The 21163-nt window shown below is 38.3% G+C and overlaps 1 protein-coding gene across 2 annotated transcripts; it reads left to right on the forward strand.

Moving 5' to 3' along the window:
• Positions 1-4345: 4345 nt before the first annotated feature.
• LOC101792097 (arylsulfatase D) lies at positions 4346-21163 on the forward strand. Of its 2 annotated transcripts, none has more exons than XM_027447347.3 (11): positions 4346-4526; positions 6991-7040; positions 7603-7752; positions 8736-8857; positions 10278-10400; positions 12979-13402; positions 14486-14622; positions 15827-15961; positions 16641-16803; positions 17096-17217; positions 17934-21163. In XM_027447347.3, exons 1-11 carry the CDS (start codon positions 4425-4427, stop codon positions 18302-18304), a joined length of 1899 nt encoding a protein of 632 aa, XP_027303148.1. In that variant the 5' UTR covers positions 4346-4424; the 3' UTR covers positions 18305-21163. The 2 variants fall into 2 exon arrangements, with proteins under 2 accessions (XP_027303148.1, XP_027303151.1); XM_027447350.3 differs by lacking the exon at positions 4346-4526 and adding an exon at positions 4622-5005.

A 21163-nucleotide genomic window follows, 5' to 3' on the forward strand; every position in this document is an offset into this window, starting at 1 on the left:
TGATTTAACAAGAACTATTCATAATACTCTGTATGTACAGGCCAGCATTATTCTTTTTTTTTTCTTTGTTTTCTCAGTGTGAGGATTACAATTAGAAGGCTTGAAATCAAATCATGTCATGGTTTTGAAATTCAAAACCCAGTCACTGAAGCTTGTGACGATTGCCAGGAAAATACTGAAGACAGTTTTAAGTTGGCACGTGAGCTGCAGTAACAAGGAGCATAATTTCTATAATTCTAGAATAGTAATCATTACCAAAATGTACTCCAGAATCTATTTTCAGCTTTGCCACTGGGGCTTTTTACAGATACATATGAGTGTTGTTCTGTCCCCTGCAAGTCATATGTAATCTACATGCAACACGTGCTCTGTCATACTGTTTCAAGCTTTTTAAGGAGTCTCAAGATCTTTCACCTTTTCAGCTCCCATAGTTCTGTGAATGCTGAATTACAGATTTCCTGTCTCATGTTGTAGGAATTGTTGCTTTTAAGTTAAATGACTAATAACAGGCAGAAGGTCTCTCATCCTCCTTATTTCCTTTATCGTAGGATCACTTTTCAATAGACAGAAAAGTTGACTTGAATATGGAACACTCAAAGTTGTTAGGCCATTTATTTTACTGGCATTTTATATAATGCCCAATTACTAATAGTCATTAATTGCTAATGAATAAGCAATGAAAACTAAAACCTCCTATACTTCTTTTTGAAAATCTTTGATAAAGTATACTAGCATAAATATATTTTTGACTTCATACTCAAGTTTAGAAAAATATTGAAAAATATTGAAAATCTGAAACACCTCATGAGTTTTAAGCTTATCTAGCTCTTTTCATTTAGTGACAACAGTGCCTTGTAGTTTTCCACTGTGTTACCTTATAAATTACCATGTTAGTAAAAATATTTTATAAAATTGTCATAGGAAGTGTTCTAGATAGACTCAAGCAGTATGAGTATATTTAGTCTCAGCATCAGAAAACAGCCTGAAACTAAATACTTCCATCTTTTAACCATCCCTCTATAGCTGAACTAACACCCCATTGTGAGTGTAGCTCTTGGTATCTGCAAGAACCATTGCACTGCTGGAAACTTCATAAGATGGCAAAATACAGGATCAGGTAATACCTCCGAGCTTCAAGCACATGCTTTATCCCAGCCTCTTACTGTTTTAAGCAGTTTTAAAGGACAGCAGTTGTAATAACATGTTAGATAGGGTCCTTGCTTTTGCAAACTGTCAAAATAAAAATGTTTTGTGTATTTTGTAGCTTGTCTGATAAAATCTATGATTTTTTCACATCTCACCACTATTTCTCAAGCAGTGAGATCAATACATTCTTGTTTTATTGTTTTTCCCTAATATTTCCAATGTACATTTTAGTCTAGCCATCTCAACTACCTAAAAAATCTTAATCTTCTGTTTTACTCTCTTTATCATGTGGGGAAAAAAGGAATAAATATTTGAAATAAACTCTGTAAACTCTGTTATGTGTATACATATATACATGTATATATACATACATGTATATTCACACACTAGGTTATCTCTACCTTCAGTGCAATGGAAAGGAAGATGAAAGACCTCCTGCCTGTTTTAACTCATTTAACTTACACATGACATTCCTAAAGAGTAGTGTCAAAGCAGACTGCTACGGATGCTTACTCAGCCTGCATAGTCTGGAGGGGGTCAACAGCGGGAGTGATGATACAGTACTTAGAAGAGCCAGGTGTCCCTCTGGATGGCAGACAGAGAAGCAACCACCCCTGTAGGACAACACAAGGACTGTGGCAACAGAAAAAAAAGCATATGTAAACCTGGGACAAAATAAGTGCATGACCAAGTACAGCACAAGGGCCTCAGGAATCTGAATTATGTACTCTCTCGTGCAGGAAAGCCCAAGATGAAGACAATTTCTTTTCCACTGAGGATCACCTACTGCAGGTTTTCCTCAGCTGAAGAGAGCTAACTTCTGCCTCTCGTAAAAGGTGGGATTCATGAAAGGGTAGTCCAGAGTCATGTTTCACGGCATCAGAGAACCACAGAGTGGCTGAGGCTGGATGGGAGCTCTCAGACCATCTGCTCCGACCCCTGCTCCAGCAGGGCCACCCAGCACAGGCTGCCCAGGCCCATCTCCAGGCACCTTTGGAAGATCTCCAAGGAGCAGACCCCACAGCCTCTCCGGGCTGCCTGTGCCAAGGCTACATCACCTGCACAGTGCTGCCTGGTGTTTAGACAGAGTTTTTGTGTACCAGTTTGGGCTCATTGCATTGTTCCCATTTTAAAGGCTCTTCATACACCTTCTTCACAGTTTCTAATAGAAAAATCCACTGAAAAATCATGGGAGCAAGATCCAGAAAAAATAAAATAAGATCTTTTTTTTTTTTTTTTTTTTTTTTTTTTTTATCAGGTTAGTTCTCATCCTGTTCTGCTTAACAGTTAGATCATACCTACATGCATGTATCTGGTCCCTACCATTTGCACTGTTTTAGACTACACTACAGCAAATTGCTTTTCAGAATGGAAACACTCACAGACTTTTAGGTTCCCTTGTGAGGTTAGATGGTGTGTAAGTGATCTGAATTGCTCTCTGATACTTGTGGCCAAGTGTTTTCCAAGTTGGGCCAGAAGTAGGTAATGGGAGCACCTGAATTTCTGCTTTAACCTAGACTATGATTGCACTTCTGAAGCTTGTCTCCCAGTCACCCCCACTCACTGCACTCCATTTAATGCTGCAGAGTAGTCCTGGAGTACAAGCACCAAGTTGCTTTCAGATGATGCAAACCTGGAATACTTGCTTCCAGGATGACAGGTAAGGCTCTGCAACTGCTGGTAGGCATTCAATCCTGGAAGACCCAATGTAAATCAGACTTCAAAGAAATCACACCATTTTACATCATCGCATACAGGGATAAATGTCTTTTAGAAAAATAGAGCAGCAATGGCTTCTAGAAAGATAGAGCATAAACCAAATATTCTTTAAAACCTAACAAAAGTTCAAAAATAAATTAGTCGCTAGAGGGAGACTCTTAATCATCATATCCTACTATGAAACTGCTACTAGTTTGGGACTTCAAAATCCTAGATGTTGAGGTACTTTAAAAAGGTTGGTAAGTGATATTTCCTCCAGCACTTGTTTTAAAGAAAATAAGGCTAAAAGACGTATGCAAGACTTTTGAAAAATTCCACATTCATTCCTAGTTCAGAATAAATACAGGCTTTCTGAAGATTTCCCCACAGAAAATAGGTACAGATAGTGCAGCAGCAGGGAACAGAATTAGCTTGGCCTAGAACTTGTGAAAAAGCCCTCTGTATGTGGCATCAGTGAAAGGGCATTCATCTTTCTCCCTCTCCAAGATAAAACACCAAAATAAACACCACTTGCCATTGTGAGAGGATTCTCCTTAAACTACAAGAACCACTCTTCTTCCTTTATCTTCCTTACACCCTAGTTGTGCCCAGATGGCAATTGCCAGTAGCCAGGCTTTAAGGAGTGCTGCTTACACAGTAGTGATCTGGGCTAGCTCCTTATGAGTTAGAAGGCCACAAATAAAACAAGGAGACATGTTCCTGCAATGTCACTGTAGACGTGTATTCAATTTTCTGCTACACTCTAAATTTAGTAAATAACACAGCAGTTATACTTTGTGGTTTTCCATTACAAATACTATACAATTTGCAAGAAGCCATGGAAAACCATAAGAAGCAACAGAAGAGCTGTGGAGGAGACCCCAGCTGCAAGAGGGCCTGCCCCTGTCAGCATTGGGACTGATTGCATCCTGGACAGAAAAATGCAGCAACTCTGAACGTGCTTTCATTTTAGAAAACACACAACAGCAGAGGGCATGAGACAATCAGAAACTGCATGTGTGTTAATGAATCCTGAAATGCTAAAGTGAAGGGGAAAGTGAACTGAAGATGTAAAGATTGAGTAACTGCAGAGGAGGGTGCGGATAAGGAAGCAGGCACTGAGTGTAGAAGGAGAGAAGAGAAACCAAAGACATCATTTCTGTGTGCGCCAGCTGTAACCTCTCCAGCACGGAAATTTTGGGTTGGGAGAGAGTGGAATAGGGGTCCTGTACAGTGCTGTAGCTAGCCTCAGACATGTTCCACTAGCAAAGTAACCTGAGCACTGCAGTTGCTGGTGAACCACCAACTCGTAACAACATCCCTTCTCTTTTGAGGCATGAAAGCGCAGGAAATTCTGTGTCAGCAATGCAAGATTGTTGTTTGTTAGTATTTCATATTTTCCAAAAACGCTTGGTACAACAGGGCTCAAAGAAGAAAAGTTAAGAAAGAAAGCATTAGCCCACATGACTAGAAAACAGGCAATGCTCAGATATGAAGCTGAATGACTCATTTTCCGCAAAGGCAAACTCAGGTCTCTTCCTGCCATTTCCTTCCCACACCCTAAAACTGCTTCTTACTGCATGTGCAGAGGTGACCTCGTCATCACTGCTGGTGCTTGGGGTTGCCATAAAGTGAAGATATGCACTCCATTCCTGTTTCCACAGGCAAAGAATTGCTGCTTTGTAAGTACAGTAATTTTCTGTTCTCCTTGGTGGAATGCGGGGAGGTTTATTGGGAGCTGTTACTTATAGCGTCTTTCATTGGAGCCTGTCAGACTTGAAGGAGGTTCTTTGCTTCCTGTGAAAACACGGTGGCTGGGCAAAAAGCATTTTAGCTACATTTCTGGTGCTCCCAGCCTGATCTTCATGCCTGTATGAATGTTGTCGTTGTGCGAATGGCAGGATGTACAGCTTGAGGGACTCCAGTGTAAGTCAGACCATCCAGCGGCTTGTTAGCTCTAGTACAGCAAGGCTTTCCTGTGGAAAAATGCGCATGAGCAGCCAGGGCAGATTTAAGGACTGCCTTCAGCAACAGATGTTAGATGCCGTGCTGTAGTAGTAGTTGCTGTGCCGAAAAATTGGTTTGTTTTTAAGTCGACTGAAAATAAGCTCACACTCCAGTGCATCAGCTGCCTGCTTTGAGCCTAACTTGATATTACCAGGTACTGTATTTCTCCCTTGCTGTCTCTGGAAATGCTCAGGAAAATTTTAACGGGTGTTTGAAAAAGTTTCTTGCTGCTGTAGATAAAAATATCTCGAGGAAGTGTTTCGAAGGCTGCAGCGAACTTATTGTGAGTGAGTCTGACTTTTTTTATCTATGCGAAGACTACAGATAAGGACTATTTAGAAGATATTTTGACAGTCTGAAGAGTAGCAGACTGAATGGAATATAACCTGGAAGAGCTTCCACTGAGTGTTACGTAGCTGATGCCACAAATGGGTACTGTTTTTGTGAAAAGTATCTGAGAATAAAGAATGTGAAAAGTGCATCTGAGCATATCAGAAAATATGAATAATTTATCGTATGCAAACTGGCTTGAATTGGGATCTCAGTATCTTGTGAGGATTTTGATAGAAAAGCAGAGATGGACATAAAAAATTCAGTCAGTAAATGAAAACAGTAAGGTAAGGAAGACCTGCAAGTTACACCCCCACCCCACCTCCTAGATTATTAAAATGGATAAAGGAATAAAATCTACATTATATTTGAGGGGGTTAATTAATGGGAGAGAGAGGAAAGTCTTGCTTGAAGCTGGGTTTGGTTCCCATAGCAGAGCCATACAGGCCCCACAAGGTTTTGTTCCCAAAAGTGCTCATGGCCAAGTTAGCAGCACCACTGTGTGGGGACGTGGGGCCCTCTCTTTCTTCTCAAAAAGGTGAGGAACAGGGAAAAAAATGCTCTGATTATCCCTCTAATTCCCCCAGGACCTGCTAGGGTTCTTCTGGCAGCACTCCTGCTGCTTTCACTGAGCAAGCGGCCTGACAGAGGTAATGTCATGAAGCAGAGCAAGCTGTTTTCTGTATTTTACCTGCTATTTCACAGGCAGCTTCTAAGGAAACCCTTCAAATTCCCATTAATTTCACCTGTTTTAGGGCAAGTAGTATGTATACATAAAGCATGGCTGAGCTGTACTCCAGTATCTCTCCTGTAAAGGCCTAGGATGCAGCAAAGGCACAAATTCAGATGCAGGAAACAAAGTTTGAATGTCTGTAGATAGCAGTGCTGCACCAGCATTTATGCATTGTGCATGTCTGAATATCAATTTTCTAAGCACAGAAATGTACTTTTTCACAGTGAGGCTTGTAGTATTGATCAATAAAATGTACAAACCATGGCTATTAACTATGCTGCTAAATAGTGTAATTTCTGGAAAACAAAAGTTAAACCAACAAGATTTTTAAAATTGGGACACTTGGAATAATTTAACCAGACATGGGAAAAAAATGAAAGGAGTCTGTTGAAAAGCCTTGTCACTCAGCTTCAACTTTAAAGCCTTTTAACATTTTGTCTTGTCCTGGTAGTAAAAGAGAATGATCCAGAAGAACCTTTGCAGAAAGCTGTACAGAGAAAGGGAAAATTGTTTAAAACCCTGAAATCTGACACATACAAAGAAGGAAAAAGGCTCAACTCAGAGTATAAAGCCAAACAACAGGAGGACACAGATTTGGTGTCTTCTGTGAAAATGTCATCATTGAAAGAAGATGACTAGAATTTCTATGGCTAAAGATATCCCTCATAAGCCTGAAAGGAAACTTGGCACATTATAAGAAGAAGCAGCAGGCTGCTTCTGTCTCTGTGATTACAGAAAAATAATGATATTGAGGACTAGGTTTTAAAGAGATCTTTTCTTTGTGACTGAATTCTAAGTATTTTTATAAAGCTAAGACATGTAACAAAGAAGAAATATTTTGCTACTTTAAGAAAAACTTCACAAAAGAACAAAATTCCTCTAAGAAGTGAAGAAGTCCTATCAATAAAAATTACTTTAATGCCTTTACTATTCTTCATGTAGGAGCTGATCAAAGTCAAACTAAAGTAATAAAACAGAATGAATATTGTAAGGCTTTGATTAAGTTTTTATCTATTTTTATTGCCTTGATTACTAGGAAGATGCAAGCATGACAAGGTTCTCTCTTGGTTTTACAGGATCTGAGCACCCCAAATGCAAAAATGATTTGGCAACTAACATCTTACTGGTAAGAAAGAGTTCATGAATTCTTTTTATATCATTATTAAATCTAAAGTGATCTAAGGTTAATGATGACAGAACATGATATTATAAAAGAATGTTTTTTTTTAACCATAAAATATACTCACAATGTGATTTATTTTTTTTTTGTCTGTTTGGTTGATTCTTGTTCTTACCATTGTTTTTAACACAAAGGTCTCAATCTGAACAAGAAGGATGTCAGTGGAAGCTGACCAAATTCTCGGTTTCCCAAACCAATTTCTAGAAACATCTCAAATTATTAAAGCAAAATATTTTTTTCATTATCTTTAATGTGTAGATTCCCAAGGGACACTGCTCATGAGAAGTTTGTAAAAAAATGGGAAAGGATATCTTAAATTTATGCTCCTGACACTTTCCTTTTTATGACATCTGCTTGGGTCAGTGATCAAAATCTAAGATGCCCTTTGTGTTTTGGGCAGAGAATGGTCTGGTCTACAGACAAGCTCATGTGGGAAGGTCTTTGGCCATGAGTAGTGGGAGGGATGAATGGACAGGCCTTTGGCTTCTTTTCTTCTTCTGTGTTTCAGGACATCCCTGGTCACGTCCATGATTTTTGGTCTGCTTCTGCAGCCACCACTGGCACAGCTTTCCACCATCACGCAGCCAAACTTTGTCCTGTTGATGGCTGATGATCTTGGCATAGGGGATGTAGGTTGCTATGGGAATGATACTATCAGGTAAGGAAACAAACTGTAATAATGAACAGACCTGGTGTTATTTCCCATAAGCCTGAGATCCTCTGCCCATCAGCAGCCATTAGAGCTCTATTCAAATTTGTTTACTGGAGAACTGGGGAACTGGGGACATTTCCTGGGGGGGGGGGGGGGGGGGGTGGTCCTCTATGTAAATATCAAGCACTACCAGGATTATCTCACACACTAGAGGGCATTCCCACAGACAGCTCTGCTATCCAGAGCTCTTCCACTCTGAGAATGTGACAATAGTTCTTGTGTATTCCTTAACTGCCCAATACTGAGAAATGGTATGTTTTTGCATATACCTGAAGATAAAAATGCTGTCTCCTCTTTCAGCATATCAGGCCTCATTACCTCTTTCAAGTCTGTTTTGCCATTCTTTCCAAGTCTCACATCGAAATACAGTTTTAATCACTGTGATGAACTATGTTACTAGGAAATACTTCTATATACAGACATGGGGACATGGAATTTGTCTTCTCTTTAAAAATCATGCCACATTAATACCTGCTGGCTTCCTACCAGCACGTTATTTCTCTGAACAAAACCAGACTTGGTGGGAGCACTCCCAGCATCCAGCAAAGATCTCAGAATCTCACCCTGCTGGCACCAACAGGCAAGTTTCAGATAGACGGGTGATGAGGCTCTGCATGGCTCAGCCTTCAAGATAACATCATCCCCAAGGCATGAGTTCTCTTCTTCAAGAGCAGTGGGATGCATTTTGCAAAGACCCTTCATTGGACTTAGGAAAAAAGAGGGAATGATTGGCTTGAAATTTATCCAGGTAGCTATTGTTAAATGAAAAGAAAAAAAAAAATCATCCCCCTTCTTGAAAATAAATAAAAGAAATCAAAATATTTCAAATAGAATAAACTTCCAAAAATTAAGATAAGTGTACTATTCCTCATTCTCATTCCCTTGAAGGCCCTCTGAATAATACCTGACAGTGTTGGTTGCATTTTTAGGACCCCAAACATTGATCGCCTAGCAAAGGAAGGAGTGAAACTGACCCAACACATCGCTGCAGCTCCACTTTGCACCCCAAGCAGAGCAGCTTTCCTCACTGGCAGATATCCTCTCCGATCAGGTTTGCCTTGCACAGCCAAGTAGCTTTTAAACATTGCTTTATTGCTGAAGGGAAGAGTGTCATACAGTGGGCACAAAGGAATGAAGGCATGCAGAGACAGAGTGCCATAGACTTACCGTCCCTGACTAGGGACACAAAAGACTCACCAGCTAGGTCTAGTACCTTGGAGGCGGCATCTATATTTATGACATACAATGAACCAGCCCAGAGGGAAGTAAGGCAGAGAAGAGCCAGCTTTTCAGAGCATCTCACTCCCCACCAGCTAGCAACTCTGGTTGCATTTTTGTGCTGTATTGAACAGATTGCAGCCAGAATGGAGTTGGTACAAATTGTTTCATTCAAATAAGTTATTACACAGAGTATGATAGTAACACATCTTTAAAACACTAGTTACATTTAACTTTGGTTTTGGGGGACTCCTCATCAGATATAAGAAATAACAGAGCCTTTCAGGGAACATAATAGATCTATGCAGATTTGTGCCCATTCTCCCCAGTCTGCATGCAGAGTGAGTCATTTACAGGTCAGCTTTGTAAACCTATATATCAAAATTCATCTGTCCTACAAAATAACAGTTTGACAGCTACATTATTTTTCCCAGTACTGTTTTTGAAGAAAAAATACTATCCTGTCAAAATGCATTCCTGAGCTGAAGAGGTATGAAAAGCAAATAGCTCTGTACGTTTCTAACAGTGACTCTAATGCTTGTTCTATTGCAAAAATTTTCAGTGCCTTCATTCCTGAGGCATTTTGAAGCTGACATGTCATCCTACTTTCATCCTTATAGCTCCCACTGAGATAGCTGAAAAATGCACATGAACTTGTACAGAGTCTGTGTCCCGCTGTAACAGCAGGGCTGTTCAACACTTTTAAGACATTTCATACTTCACATCACATCATATGATGAGGTTATGCCAGTATATAATGCTGAATAACAGGGTGTAAATCTGAGGAGAAGATTAGGGTGCTATATAGCTGCCCTGTGGGTTTCAGTAGTCGTATACCAGCCTTGCCACCATGCAGGGACATTGTGAGTTTGCAGGCAGCCTTATGCAAGCTGGAGTTTGAGGCTGAGAGAGGGCTGAAATCTCCCTGCCCTGCTCCCTGCCTTCACCAACACACCAGACAAGTATACTGCATGCAGCCTGGATGCCACTGCAACATAGAAATGCATCTGTAAGACTGTGCCATTCCAGATAAAATGGTGCAGTATCAGATGCTAAGAAGGACGGGTAATACACAATGGAGAGAATTAAATCTTTTAAATCTCATCCTTGTATGCTGTCCAAGATTGATTTCCCCAAATAAACAGCATTAGGATAAACATTTGACACTATAATACCAATGAAACCAGGAATTGAGAAAGTATATTTGATAAAACTACCATTTCTACTTACTGAGATTTTATTATATTTTGTAGGAATGGATGCAATAAACAATTATCGCGTTATTTTTTGGAATGGTGGCTCAGGAGGGCTCCCTCCAAATGAAACTACTTTTGCCAAAATTCTGCAGCAACAAGGCTACAGCACAGGACTAATAGGTAAAGAGATGTTCCTGAGGATGTTCCATTCAGACTATTTGGTTTGATTAGCAACTGCTTATGTCACAACAGTAATATTTTTATTTCCTGATAAAAGAATATTATGTAAGAAGAAGTCTTGACCAAAAAGAATCTCTCTTAAAAGAACAAATATGTGATAAAAAACAATCTTTACTGTTGGTCTGCTTTCAAACACATTGGCCTGTGGTTGTTAAAAGATATACTGGAAAATATGTTGTTAAAAATATCCCTTAAATACTATTCTACCAGTTATATGATAATTATTCCAGTGCTATTAAATAAGAAACAAATACATGAGTTTCATGCAAAGATGTGTGTGCATGCTTTACACAGAGCAGAGCAGACAGAGCTGTTTTTTTTCTATAGAAAAGACAACAGCTGCTACTTAAAGCAATAGAATCAGTTCAAAATGTCACAGGATTTGGTCTTTCAAAAACAAACAAAACAATTATTTAAGTGCAGCATGCCACAGTAGTTCACCAGTATTTCAGTACAGCCCATGAAACATTATCTCCTTCAGCATTAATAAGAAATCCATTTTACTTTATATTTTATAGGACATTTTTTTAACACAGTCATAACTTTTTTTGTCATGATCCAGTTTCAAATAATTGTTTATCTTAGATATATCACATAGTTTCACAGACTGAGGAAACACAAATGTTCCTGAGCTGAGTCATGAAGCAAGAAATCTTACACAGCACATGCCCACATCGCCGCAGCTGAATAGCCACTAAATTGATCCACCTAAGTGGTTTATGTTTGGTTTGTTATGAGCACAGCCAGTGTGACTGTAAAGTTAATTCCTACTAATAAACTATGGCTTAACGTGATAAGCAGACTTTATGTTGAGAAATGCTTTACAAAGTCTTTGTAGTCAGAAATATACTGTTGTATAATAGGGCCGCAAAGATTAATTTATCTTAATCAGACAATTTATTATCTATGGCTTTGAGTCTTTTGCAGCATGTCAGAAGCCTTTATCAATCTCAGCTAGAGATTTAGATGTTGAAGTGCATCTGAAGCCCAAGAATACATTAACTGCACCTGTATTTATGACCAATACATTTGTATGTTTATTACTCACTTGTCTCATTTTATAGTTGTCTCTAAATATATTTTGAGGTAAACTGAATTTTATCTGAAAATAATTCATCCACCAATAATAAAATTTTATATTTACATCCAAAAAGTAGCATTTTTCCCCTCCAAAGTAGATTTTTCTGCTCCTATTGTAATGCATTGCAATTCTTTTGAAATCTACTCAGGGGTCTCACTGTTAGTATATGTAGTTGTAACATAGTGAACCAATTGCTTAGGATAATATGTTTTTGTCAGTGCACAATTCTTTACTCCACAATAAGAACTGGTTGCAAATTAGTTTTCAAGTAAAATTCAAAGAGTTCATTTTGATCTTTAAATCTGGTATCCAAAGCCTACATTACATCGGAGTTAATTAAACTGCTCCTCTGAGAAAACAAAACAAAACAACCAAAAAAAAAAAAAAAGAAGAAGAAAAAAAAAAAAAAAGGGTAGATTCTGATCACTCGATTCACATATCTGTAAGCCTCAGTGTTTGAGCCAAATGAAACAACTTGTTATGTTTCCCTGTAAGTACCTAACCAGTCTGGTTGAATAGACTTAAGAGGCAGGAAACGTATGATTTTGATGTGCTATTCATCATAATAGTGGACATATGTTCATAATAAAGAACAAATGGTATTGCAATTGCAAACAGCCATGAGGTGTTCCTTTTGATATATGAAGACTTTATTATTTAAATTAAAAAAAAAAAAAAGTCTTTGATGATTTAAAACTTGACTAAATACAAATAAATGACAACAAAATATTTATAAAACAAAACTTTCTATTCTCATCCAAAATATGGAGATATTATTATCAGCAAAGTTACTTACATATGTGTAATTTCATGATAAATCTTGATCTCCTGAGCTCAAATTATTCTGGATCTGATGGTTTGCCTGGCAAACTCACTGTTGAGATGCAAGCTAATTAATTGCGCTGTCATAGCTGTCACTAACACATCACTGAGTGTTGCCACAGGACTGCCATTAAGTCATCCAAAACTTCCAGGAAAAATAAATAAATAAATAAATAAATCCATAGCATCTTAAAAGTAAAGAGACAACAGAACAGTGTTATTTTTACCTATGCTTACAAAAGGACTCCTTCCTCCTATTTCATACCTGACAGGTCTCCAGGAAAGCCATACATTTTACAAAGTTCTTAAAACCCGAGGTCTTCCTTATTTCTTGTTGCCTTTATAGTTCAGACTTTGTTGCATTTGATCAAAGCTACATGGCATGAATACAGAGCACCCTAACTGGGTGGTGGAAATAACTCTGGTGGGAATTCATAAATTGTAGTGGTTAACTTTCACCAATTATAAGATATATTCCATTTTATTGGTCCCTAATCAGTATGTATCTGTAGGATGAAGAAGTAGGAAAAGAAAACATTTTTTGAGAAATGTTATTAATGAGAAAAAGTTCATTTGTAAATATTAACTCTATGTTTTAATAATGCATATTTTCAGGGAAGTGGCATCAAGGTGTTAACTGTGAATCCCGCAACGACCACTGTCATCACCCTTTGAACCATGGGTTTGATTATTTTTATGGGATGCCTTTTACGCTAATAAGTGACTGCCAAACAACAGAAGCACCAGAGATGGACAGAGTCTTCAGAAGGAAACTCTGGCTTTACACTCAGATGATTTGCCTTTTTACACTCACTGCTGCCCTAGGTAGAATCACTGGCTTGATTCCAGTCCGCTGGAAAACACTAACCTGTCTTGCTGGGTTTAGTCTCCTGTTCTTTGTGTCATGGTTCTCAAGCTATGGATTTGTGAGATACTGGAACTGCATTATGATGAGAAACCATGAAATTACTGAGCAGCCAATGGTGACAGAAAGGACTACATCACTTATCTTGAGAGAGTCCATTGCATTTATTGAAAGGTAAACTAAATTTCCTTTGATCACATTTATTCTGGTTCTTGCATATCTTTCAACAGCATTTTCCCATGTGAAGTCTTTGTAGAATCTTAGAATCACGGAATGGTTTGGGTTGGAAGGGACTTAAATCCCACCCAGTTCCAATCCCCCTCCAATGGGCAGGGACATCTCCCACCAGACCAGGTTGTCCAAAGCCCCATCCAGCCTGGCCTTGAATACTTCCAGTGATGGGGCATCCATGGTTTCTCTGGGCAAACTGTAATTTCTATAACTGTAAATAATATAATAAATAAAATAATATAAATAGCATTATGCCTATTAATTACTAATAATGCTAATAATGGCACTACAGTATTAAGCCATAAATTAACTGCCTCTTAAAGACATCTGTTATTCCTAGCTTCATTGAAGTGGATAACCTTTCCAAATTTCCACATATTAGATTGAATGTTCATAGACTATTTTGAGGAAATGCATATTTCTATGTCTGTCAGTGTTCAAGAGACATTGGATAATGCCCTTAATAATATGACTTAACTTTTGGTTAGCCCCAAAGTGGTCAGGCAGTTGGACTTTCTCATCATTGTAGGACCAGAACTGTTCTGTTCTGTTCTGTTCTATTCTATTCCATTCTATTCAATTCCATTCTATTCAATTCCATTCCGTGAGTCCAACAGTGAAACTTTAAAGGATAACAACAGCTTGTGGCAGAAATGTGTGTATGGGTAAGGGAAAGATAAGAAGAGCTGTGGATTAACGTTACTGTATGGACCGATGTGGGGAGCCACTGACAGGCAATGAACTCACTGTCTTCATTTCAGTAGCATGGTGATGGTTTACAAGAGATGAAATTGGAGCTTCAATATGAAACTTTTCTATGTATGATTCAGAGAAAAAAGAGAACCAAACATTATTTTATCAGACAGATCCTAATCACTGGATTTTAATACCTTACAAAGTAAGATAGTTCTGAAGTGGCTGCTGAAATACATATGTAAATCATAATACTGTTTTCCATTATTATTGACCTCTATATGTATTGAGAACCCTCCTCCTAGTAACAAAGCGTTGATTTCTGTTTTTTAGAAATAAGCACAAGCCATTCCTCCTCTTTCTTTCCTTTTTACACTCCCACACCCCTCTCCTCACCACAGAGAAGTTTCTTGGGAAGAGCAGCCATGGTTTGTATGGAGACAATGTAGAGGAGATGGACTGGATGGTGGGTAAGTGGCCATAGCAAATAAGAGTGTCTCTCTAGCTAATGCCTAGGTGTGAATATGCAATAAAAATGCAGTTGTTATTCATTCAAAAAACAAGGAAGAGAATTAAAAGCAAGAAGGAAAAAAAAAAAAAGTCGTAACATCAGCCTTGTATGAGCACTGCTTACACTGTTGGCTTTTTATTTTCTCCAGTTTTGGACCAAGTGAATCTATTTTTTTGTCTAGTGTTTACCAGTTATAACCATGTCCCCTTGGCTGCTCTGAAGATAACCATCTGCTTCTCTTTGTAAATACTACATGAACTAAGAACTATTTAACTTTCTTTATTTATTCCAGATCATGTAATTTCAGCCTCTTCTGTTCATGTCTTATCTGCTTCTAAGTAGCACACATAAGAAGGTGATAAAACTGATAAGAAATGTAGTTCCAGGTGTTAGACAGCAGGCTATTTTTCTGTGACTGATGAATTCAGCAGAGTACTGAATATTTTTCAGTCCAGTCACTAATCCAGAGATGTTCATAAATGTTAATTGATGTTTCCAGAAATTAGATTCAAGTAATTTTTGAACCTGTTTTTTTCAAGGAGAAGGAGAATATTTTTTTATTATCCAACCATGCAGTAGGAAAAGTAGTTACATTTGTAAAAGGAATAATCAGGTGTATATGTACAGAAAGAATAGTTTTTCATACCTATCTTTCAAACACTTGCACACTGAAGATATACTTAAAAAGGCAGAATCAGATCAAGAAGAAAAAAAAAAAAAAAAAAAAAAAAAAAAGATTTACATTGTTAATATATGTTAAATGATACCAGTAACTTGATGTAAATACTAGCCAAGGTCTAGAAAATTATAAGATAAATGTATAAGACATTTTTTCTCTATGGCCATCACTTATGCAGAATCTTACTTTCTGGGAACCTTCAATAAAGATTTCTTTCCATATTTTTACAGCACACCACTCCTTTACAATAGAGGCTAGAGACTTCTGGTGTAGTTCTTGCATGAAGGGTTTAGGGCATGTCTTTTTTTGTGTGCTTTTATATAGACAGTGAAATGACATCTATAAATCTCAGTGCTGTATAACTCTTCCTTTAAACACTGAGTAGACCTACATTTTTTAATGTTTGCAAGTCAGAGGCTAAAACCCATATTGTGTGAGCTACATTTTTTATTTTTTTAATGCACGTATATTCCTGTGTTTACAGGGCAGGTTCTAGATGCTATTGACAAGGAAGGTTTGAAAAGTACTACACTGGTTTACTTTGCCTCTGATCACGGTGGATGGCTGGAAAGACAAGAAGATACAAGGCAGCTTGGTGGCTGGAATGGAATATACAGAGGTAAGAGCTGTCAGGGGTGGTGACAACCCAGCAACAACTAGCAAAGTACTCAGAACACCTCTAAAAATGAGATAAGACTGCATGCTTCAGGGTTAACTCTTTTTATCCTTGAGAAGCATTTTTGTCTCTTATTAACTATGCATTCAAAAATATACACAGTCCTAGCATGTGTAGATGTTCTTTTAAGCAATAATTCTCAAGCTGTCATTTCCTCACGAAGCAACTGATCACAAGTTAATTTTCATTAAGAATGTGTAACTTATATAAATATTATTAGCTTAATTATTAGTTGTAACTTATAATATATAAATATTAGCTTCATCTGACATCTGAGACTTTGTTTTAACTGCAACAGGTATGTTATATGGTTGCAAAAGAGAGGAGAACTTGGCTGTGTAATCACTTTATATCTGAAAATGTATCCACATTGAGTTCTAATGGGACTATGTGTTTATAAAATAACAAAAAGGAGTAAAAGTATAAGGTCACAAATGGGGTAATATAGTGAACACATTATCAGTGATGCTGAGGAGAAGGAAGTTAGTGGTAACATCAAGAGGGTACAGAAGACTCATGAAGATAAAAATAGTTTTATGTTAATACAGTATCATTCAACTGAAATATATATTTTTTAAATGTTTACTTTAATGATTTTTTTTTTTTTTTTTTTTGATTAAAGGTGGAAAAGCTATGGGAGGCTGGGAAGGAGGAATCCGTGTCCCAGGAATACTTAGATGGCCAGGAGTGTTACCTGCTGGCACAGTTATCAACGAACCTACAAGCCTTATGGACATTTACCCCACAGTAACTCATCTGGCTGGAGGGGTAGTACCACAGGACAGGTACAAACATAAGTGTCATTATTCCCCCTTTTCTCCCAAAACAATAGAAAACCTACTTTGGAAACAAGTTCTAAGGGCCTACCATGTTGTTTATCACTCCTGATCCTTTTCTAGACACATAAATGTTACCACAGCTCAGTCACCTCTTCCTTCATTTGAGATTCAGCATCTACTTGCAGTCTTCTACAAACTCTTCCTTGTTCAAAGCTGTCAATTCCAACCAGGGGTGTACAGGGGAAACACAGTGCCGTACAACTTAACCCAATCTGATGGCATCCCTTTTTTCTGTTAGGGTTATTGATGGCCGGGATCTGATGCCTTTACTGCAAGGAAGAGTTGAGCACTCAGAGCATGAGTTCCTGTTTCATTACTGTGGCATTCACTTACATGCTGTGCGGTGGCACCAGAAGGACAGTGAGTACAAGAATCCTTTTGAAGAATTGAGGTCAGTCTAAAGGAAGGTAGATTTATCTAACATATTTTTGTTTTGTTTTGTTTTGTTTTTTGGTTTTGGTTTGTTTTGTTTTGTTTTTCTCGGACTGCAGCTTTCCAACTAATTCCAGGTGTAAGGTGATAAAGAACTTAATATCATTGTCGTTACTTATATGGCAATAAGTTTTTGCTCATAGCTTCCAGGCACATGACACAAGCTCTGTCATGCTAGGCAGGATACTAGTGTTCAGGATGGGTCTCACCTACCTCTCTATTTGAATGCTAGGCCTGGGAAGTCCATGCCCTTTTTGTCTCATGTCTCAGTCTTTTCCTCAGTCTTTTGTCTGTCCTTCTGCTACCTGAAAGCAAGCCATGGAAACCTCAAATCTTTTTTGCATGTCTTCATAGAATAAATAAATAAATAAATAAATAAATAAATAAATAAATAAAAAATCAGGGATAAGTGATATCTGCTGGAAAACTAGAAAATTAGAAAAAAATAGAAATCATTTCAAATTATTGATTTAATTTTGTAGCATTTAATTTAAATGAAATTACAATACTATGTCAACTAGTGAGTATAGAGCTGAAGTGCAACCCAGTGCCCAAAAATGAACTCTAGGAAAACATTCACTCCTGTGATACACACCTGGTGATAACCACCAGCATCACTGAAAGTCTTCTTTCTTTCCTGCCAGGTGGAGCCACCTGGAAGGCTCATTATGTGACCCCAAAATTCCATCCACTCGGGGCTGGAGCTTGTTACGACAGAGGATTTTGCCCATGTTTTGGGGAAGGTGTGACCCAGCATGAGCCTCCGTTGCTGTTTGACCTTTCACGAGACCCTTCTGAAGCCAAACCTCTGTCAGCTGACACTGAGCCCCTCTTTGACACTGTGGTAGAGCGGATTGGGAGAGCCATAGAAGAGCACCGCAGGACACTGACTCCAGTACCAGAGCAGCTCTCCCTGTACAACATCATCTGGAAGCCGTGGCTGCAGCCCTGCTGTGGGACATTCCCTTTCTGTTGGTGTGATAAGGAAGGTGATAGTGAACTTGCTGACCTATAAGGGAAACAAGCAAATTTTCCTGAAACCAAAGTTTTCAGGTCATATATGTTTTCTCTGGGGGTGTTTATTGGTGAGTTGATTAATTTGTTTGTTTGTTTTGTTTTTGATGAAGTCTTTATTTGACAATTTCTCCAGTGAGTGGCACAGTATTTGGTAAAGTTGGCTTTAAGCTGGATGTTCTCAGGGAGGGACAACAACAGTATGATCTGAACTGCATGTTTTAACTTGCATCCGCTGACAACTGAATGAATAGTTCAAATGCACTGAAACAGGCCAATGTTATAGCTGTACCAGTAATTATATTACTTATATTTTGTTGTTTATGAATGTACATTTAGAAGCTTAGTTTTCTTTTTTGTTCTGAATTTCTAAGTCATTCAGGGACTGAGATGTCCCTTAATTTTTTATACTTACTGGCAACGCATAGCAGGCTCTTATAAAATATTTTTGCAGAGTACTTTTCCTCCTGCCTCCCAAATAATTCCAGAATAATTCTACCTACAGTTCCTCCCAGAAACTCCTTTATAAGTTGATTCCTTCCTTCCATGTAGTTAGTCTCTCCAGCAGCATTAATGATGGCAGCTGGGTAGCCTGGGACTTCTAGATCAGGATTAACTGCCTGGTTAAGGATTAATTGTCTAGTTGAAGCACAAAGCTTAAAAATGTGATGAGCTGGGGACTTCCGTGCTTTTTAAGAATGACAGGACTCCTCTGGTTGGAGTCAGCCTCTTTTGATGGAGAACACAAAGAGCAAAAGTTTTTCCCTTTCCAAAGCCCCCATTGCACTGAGCTTCCTAAGCAGCACTGGCAAGGGCATAGTGGCATTCATGGTCACAGAAGCACAACACAGATTACCAGTTTAGTCATTTGGGCACAGGTCACTTAAGTTATCTTGCTGCCCTAGCAATGGCTAGGACCCATTTCTCCTCTTTGATAAATGTTGGACTTATTGTGGTTTTATTTTCCCCCTTGTTCCCCACAGTTCATCCAATGGGAAATCTGCAAGTAAATAAAATCCTACAGATTAAAAGCAAAGCTGAATTGCATGCTGCGACCTCATGCATTTCACAGACTCTTGCTCCCAGAAGAGCACCTAGATGCTCCTTCAGTGTTATTCACGAGAATTTATTTGATTTCATTGTGTTTTGTTTTTTTTTTCTTGGATAGATTTAAAGGTATTTTCATGTTCGATAGCCAGTATTTTCTTTACAACAGTTTACTGCAATAAGGCCAGCATTTATTAATCTTTTCAGTCTTTTTCCAAGGCTTCACTTCCATTCTTAAGCCAGTCTAGTATCTGGGATTTTACATCCTCTCAGTTTTTTAACACCTTTAAAAATATGTGGGTGTAAGACCTGTTCATGTAACTGAAACAATTTTTCTTGCACAGGGATACTTCATAGCACTGCAGGATATCTGTTTGGAGCTGGATGGCAGAGGAAAATATCTGAACTAGACATTGTGCTGGTCATTGGGGTTTGGCCATGAAAGCACACTTATTGGGGGGGACAAAACCTTTGCTTGTTCCAGTCTCAGGATCATCTCCTAGGCACCAACATGTGACTCTTCCCCTTCAGTCTTATTCCTCCATGTGCTGTTAAACAGCTACATAACAATGTCACCCCAGCCACAAATCTCCCTTTATAGGAGTTTTATAAGCAAATGGTCGCCCATGAAGTCAATAAAATTGGCCCACGACCAGTCATTATGCTGTACCTTCCCAGAAGTTTCAAATGTTGCACTTCTGCCACTTTTTGACCTGAAGCTCTTCCCAAGACACATTGCATTCGGGTCTTTTTTGCATAGTCCTGTTGCCTGTGGTCAATTATACCCAGTTAATATGGCGCAGACAACATAAAACTCATTTAGTACATAACAGTTAATGAAAATCTGCTTTCAGAAAGGTTAGCATTATTAGAACCCATTGAGATCTGTTTGCTTGTTCTTTCACCAAAGCACAGACTATCTGAGGAGATTCTGGACCGCCCAGTCACTCAAGATACAAGTCGAATTTTCTAGGTTTTTACCACTTCATGGCCCTTGATCATTATGGATAATGCAGATCATGGAGAGTGTGGGAAACATACTACAGATGCCCTATGTAAATTTGCACAAAGCATATGGGAACTAGAGACTCTCAAATAGTCATGCTCTTACACCTGGTGTTGACTGTTGGGATTTAGTAGTGGTTAACTTGCACTACCAATCGCTCCAGGAAGAGGGCCTTCACAGCAAGACAGCACAGGTGTAACTAAACACACGATAATCTAATTGCAGTCAATATCACTAGGACAGGGTGAAGCAGCGGGTGCAACAGGGCTTTCCCAGTCATTGACCATCCTCCAAAGAGACCACCCCGGCAGGCAGTCAATGAGTTTCCTACAATAACTTTATCACCACTGTTTTGCCAGTCATGTTAATTCTGGTCACTCACAGACACAGATTAAATAATTTTCATGCAGATCCACAGAACAGAGATAAATTCTTTTTTTTTTTTCCTCTTTTTTTTTATGTATTTGAAATGACTCTTGCAAAGCAGAGGGTTTAAAGAATCCATATGCAGAAGCTCATTAATGTCTTCTAATATCACATTGTTCCTTTTGAATGCTTTGTTCTCAAGCCATTTGCGAGTTGACAGTAATTCATTTACATACGTAATTCTGGGAGTAAATTCTTCAGAGGATGACTTTTTTAAATGAATAACTGTGAAATGCTTTGAAAATTTCAGGCTTTTAAGACATTTATCATTCAGTGTCAGTATTGTAAATTCAGCAAAATTACTATTTACCACAAAAACTGAGAAAAAAAAATAAAGACAGCAATGGGATATAATAAATTTCAGATTTAGCAATGTTTAAA

The sequence above is a fragment of the Anas platyrhynchos genome, chromosome 1, assembly GCF_047663525.1.
Source record: "Anas platyrhynchos isolate ZD024472 breed Pekin duck chromosome 1, IASCAAS_PekinDuck_T2T, whole genome shotgun sequence".
Classification (NCBI taxonomy): Eukaryota; Metazoa; Chordata; class Aves; order Anseriformes; family Anatidae; genus Anas; species Anas platyrhynchos.

Bases quoted from the DNA above. Each gene is read 5' to 3' on its own strand.
- LOC101792097 (XM_027447347.3), top strand. From the start codon at position 4,425: ATGTGCAGAGGTGACCTCGTCATCACTGCTGGTGCTTGGGGTTGCCAT. The intron at 7,753-8,735 runs GTAAGGAAACAA...TTGCATTTTTAG, and splicing joins TATGGGAATGATACTATCAG to GACCCCAAACATTGATCGCC. The intron at 15,962-16,640 runs GTAAGAGCTGTC...TTTTGATTAAAG, and splicing joins CTGGAATGGAATATACAGAG to GTGGAAAAGCTATGGGAGGC.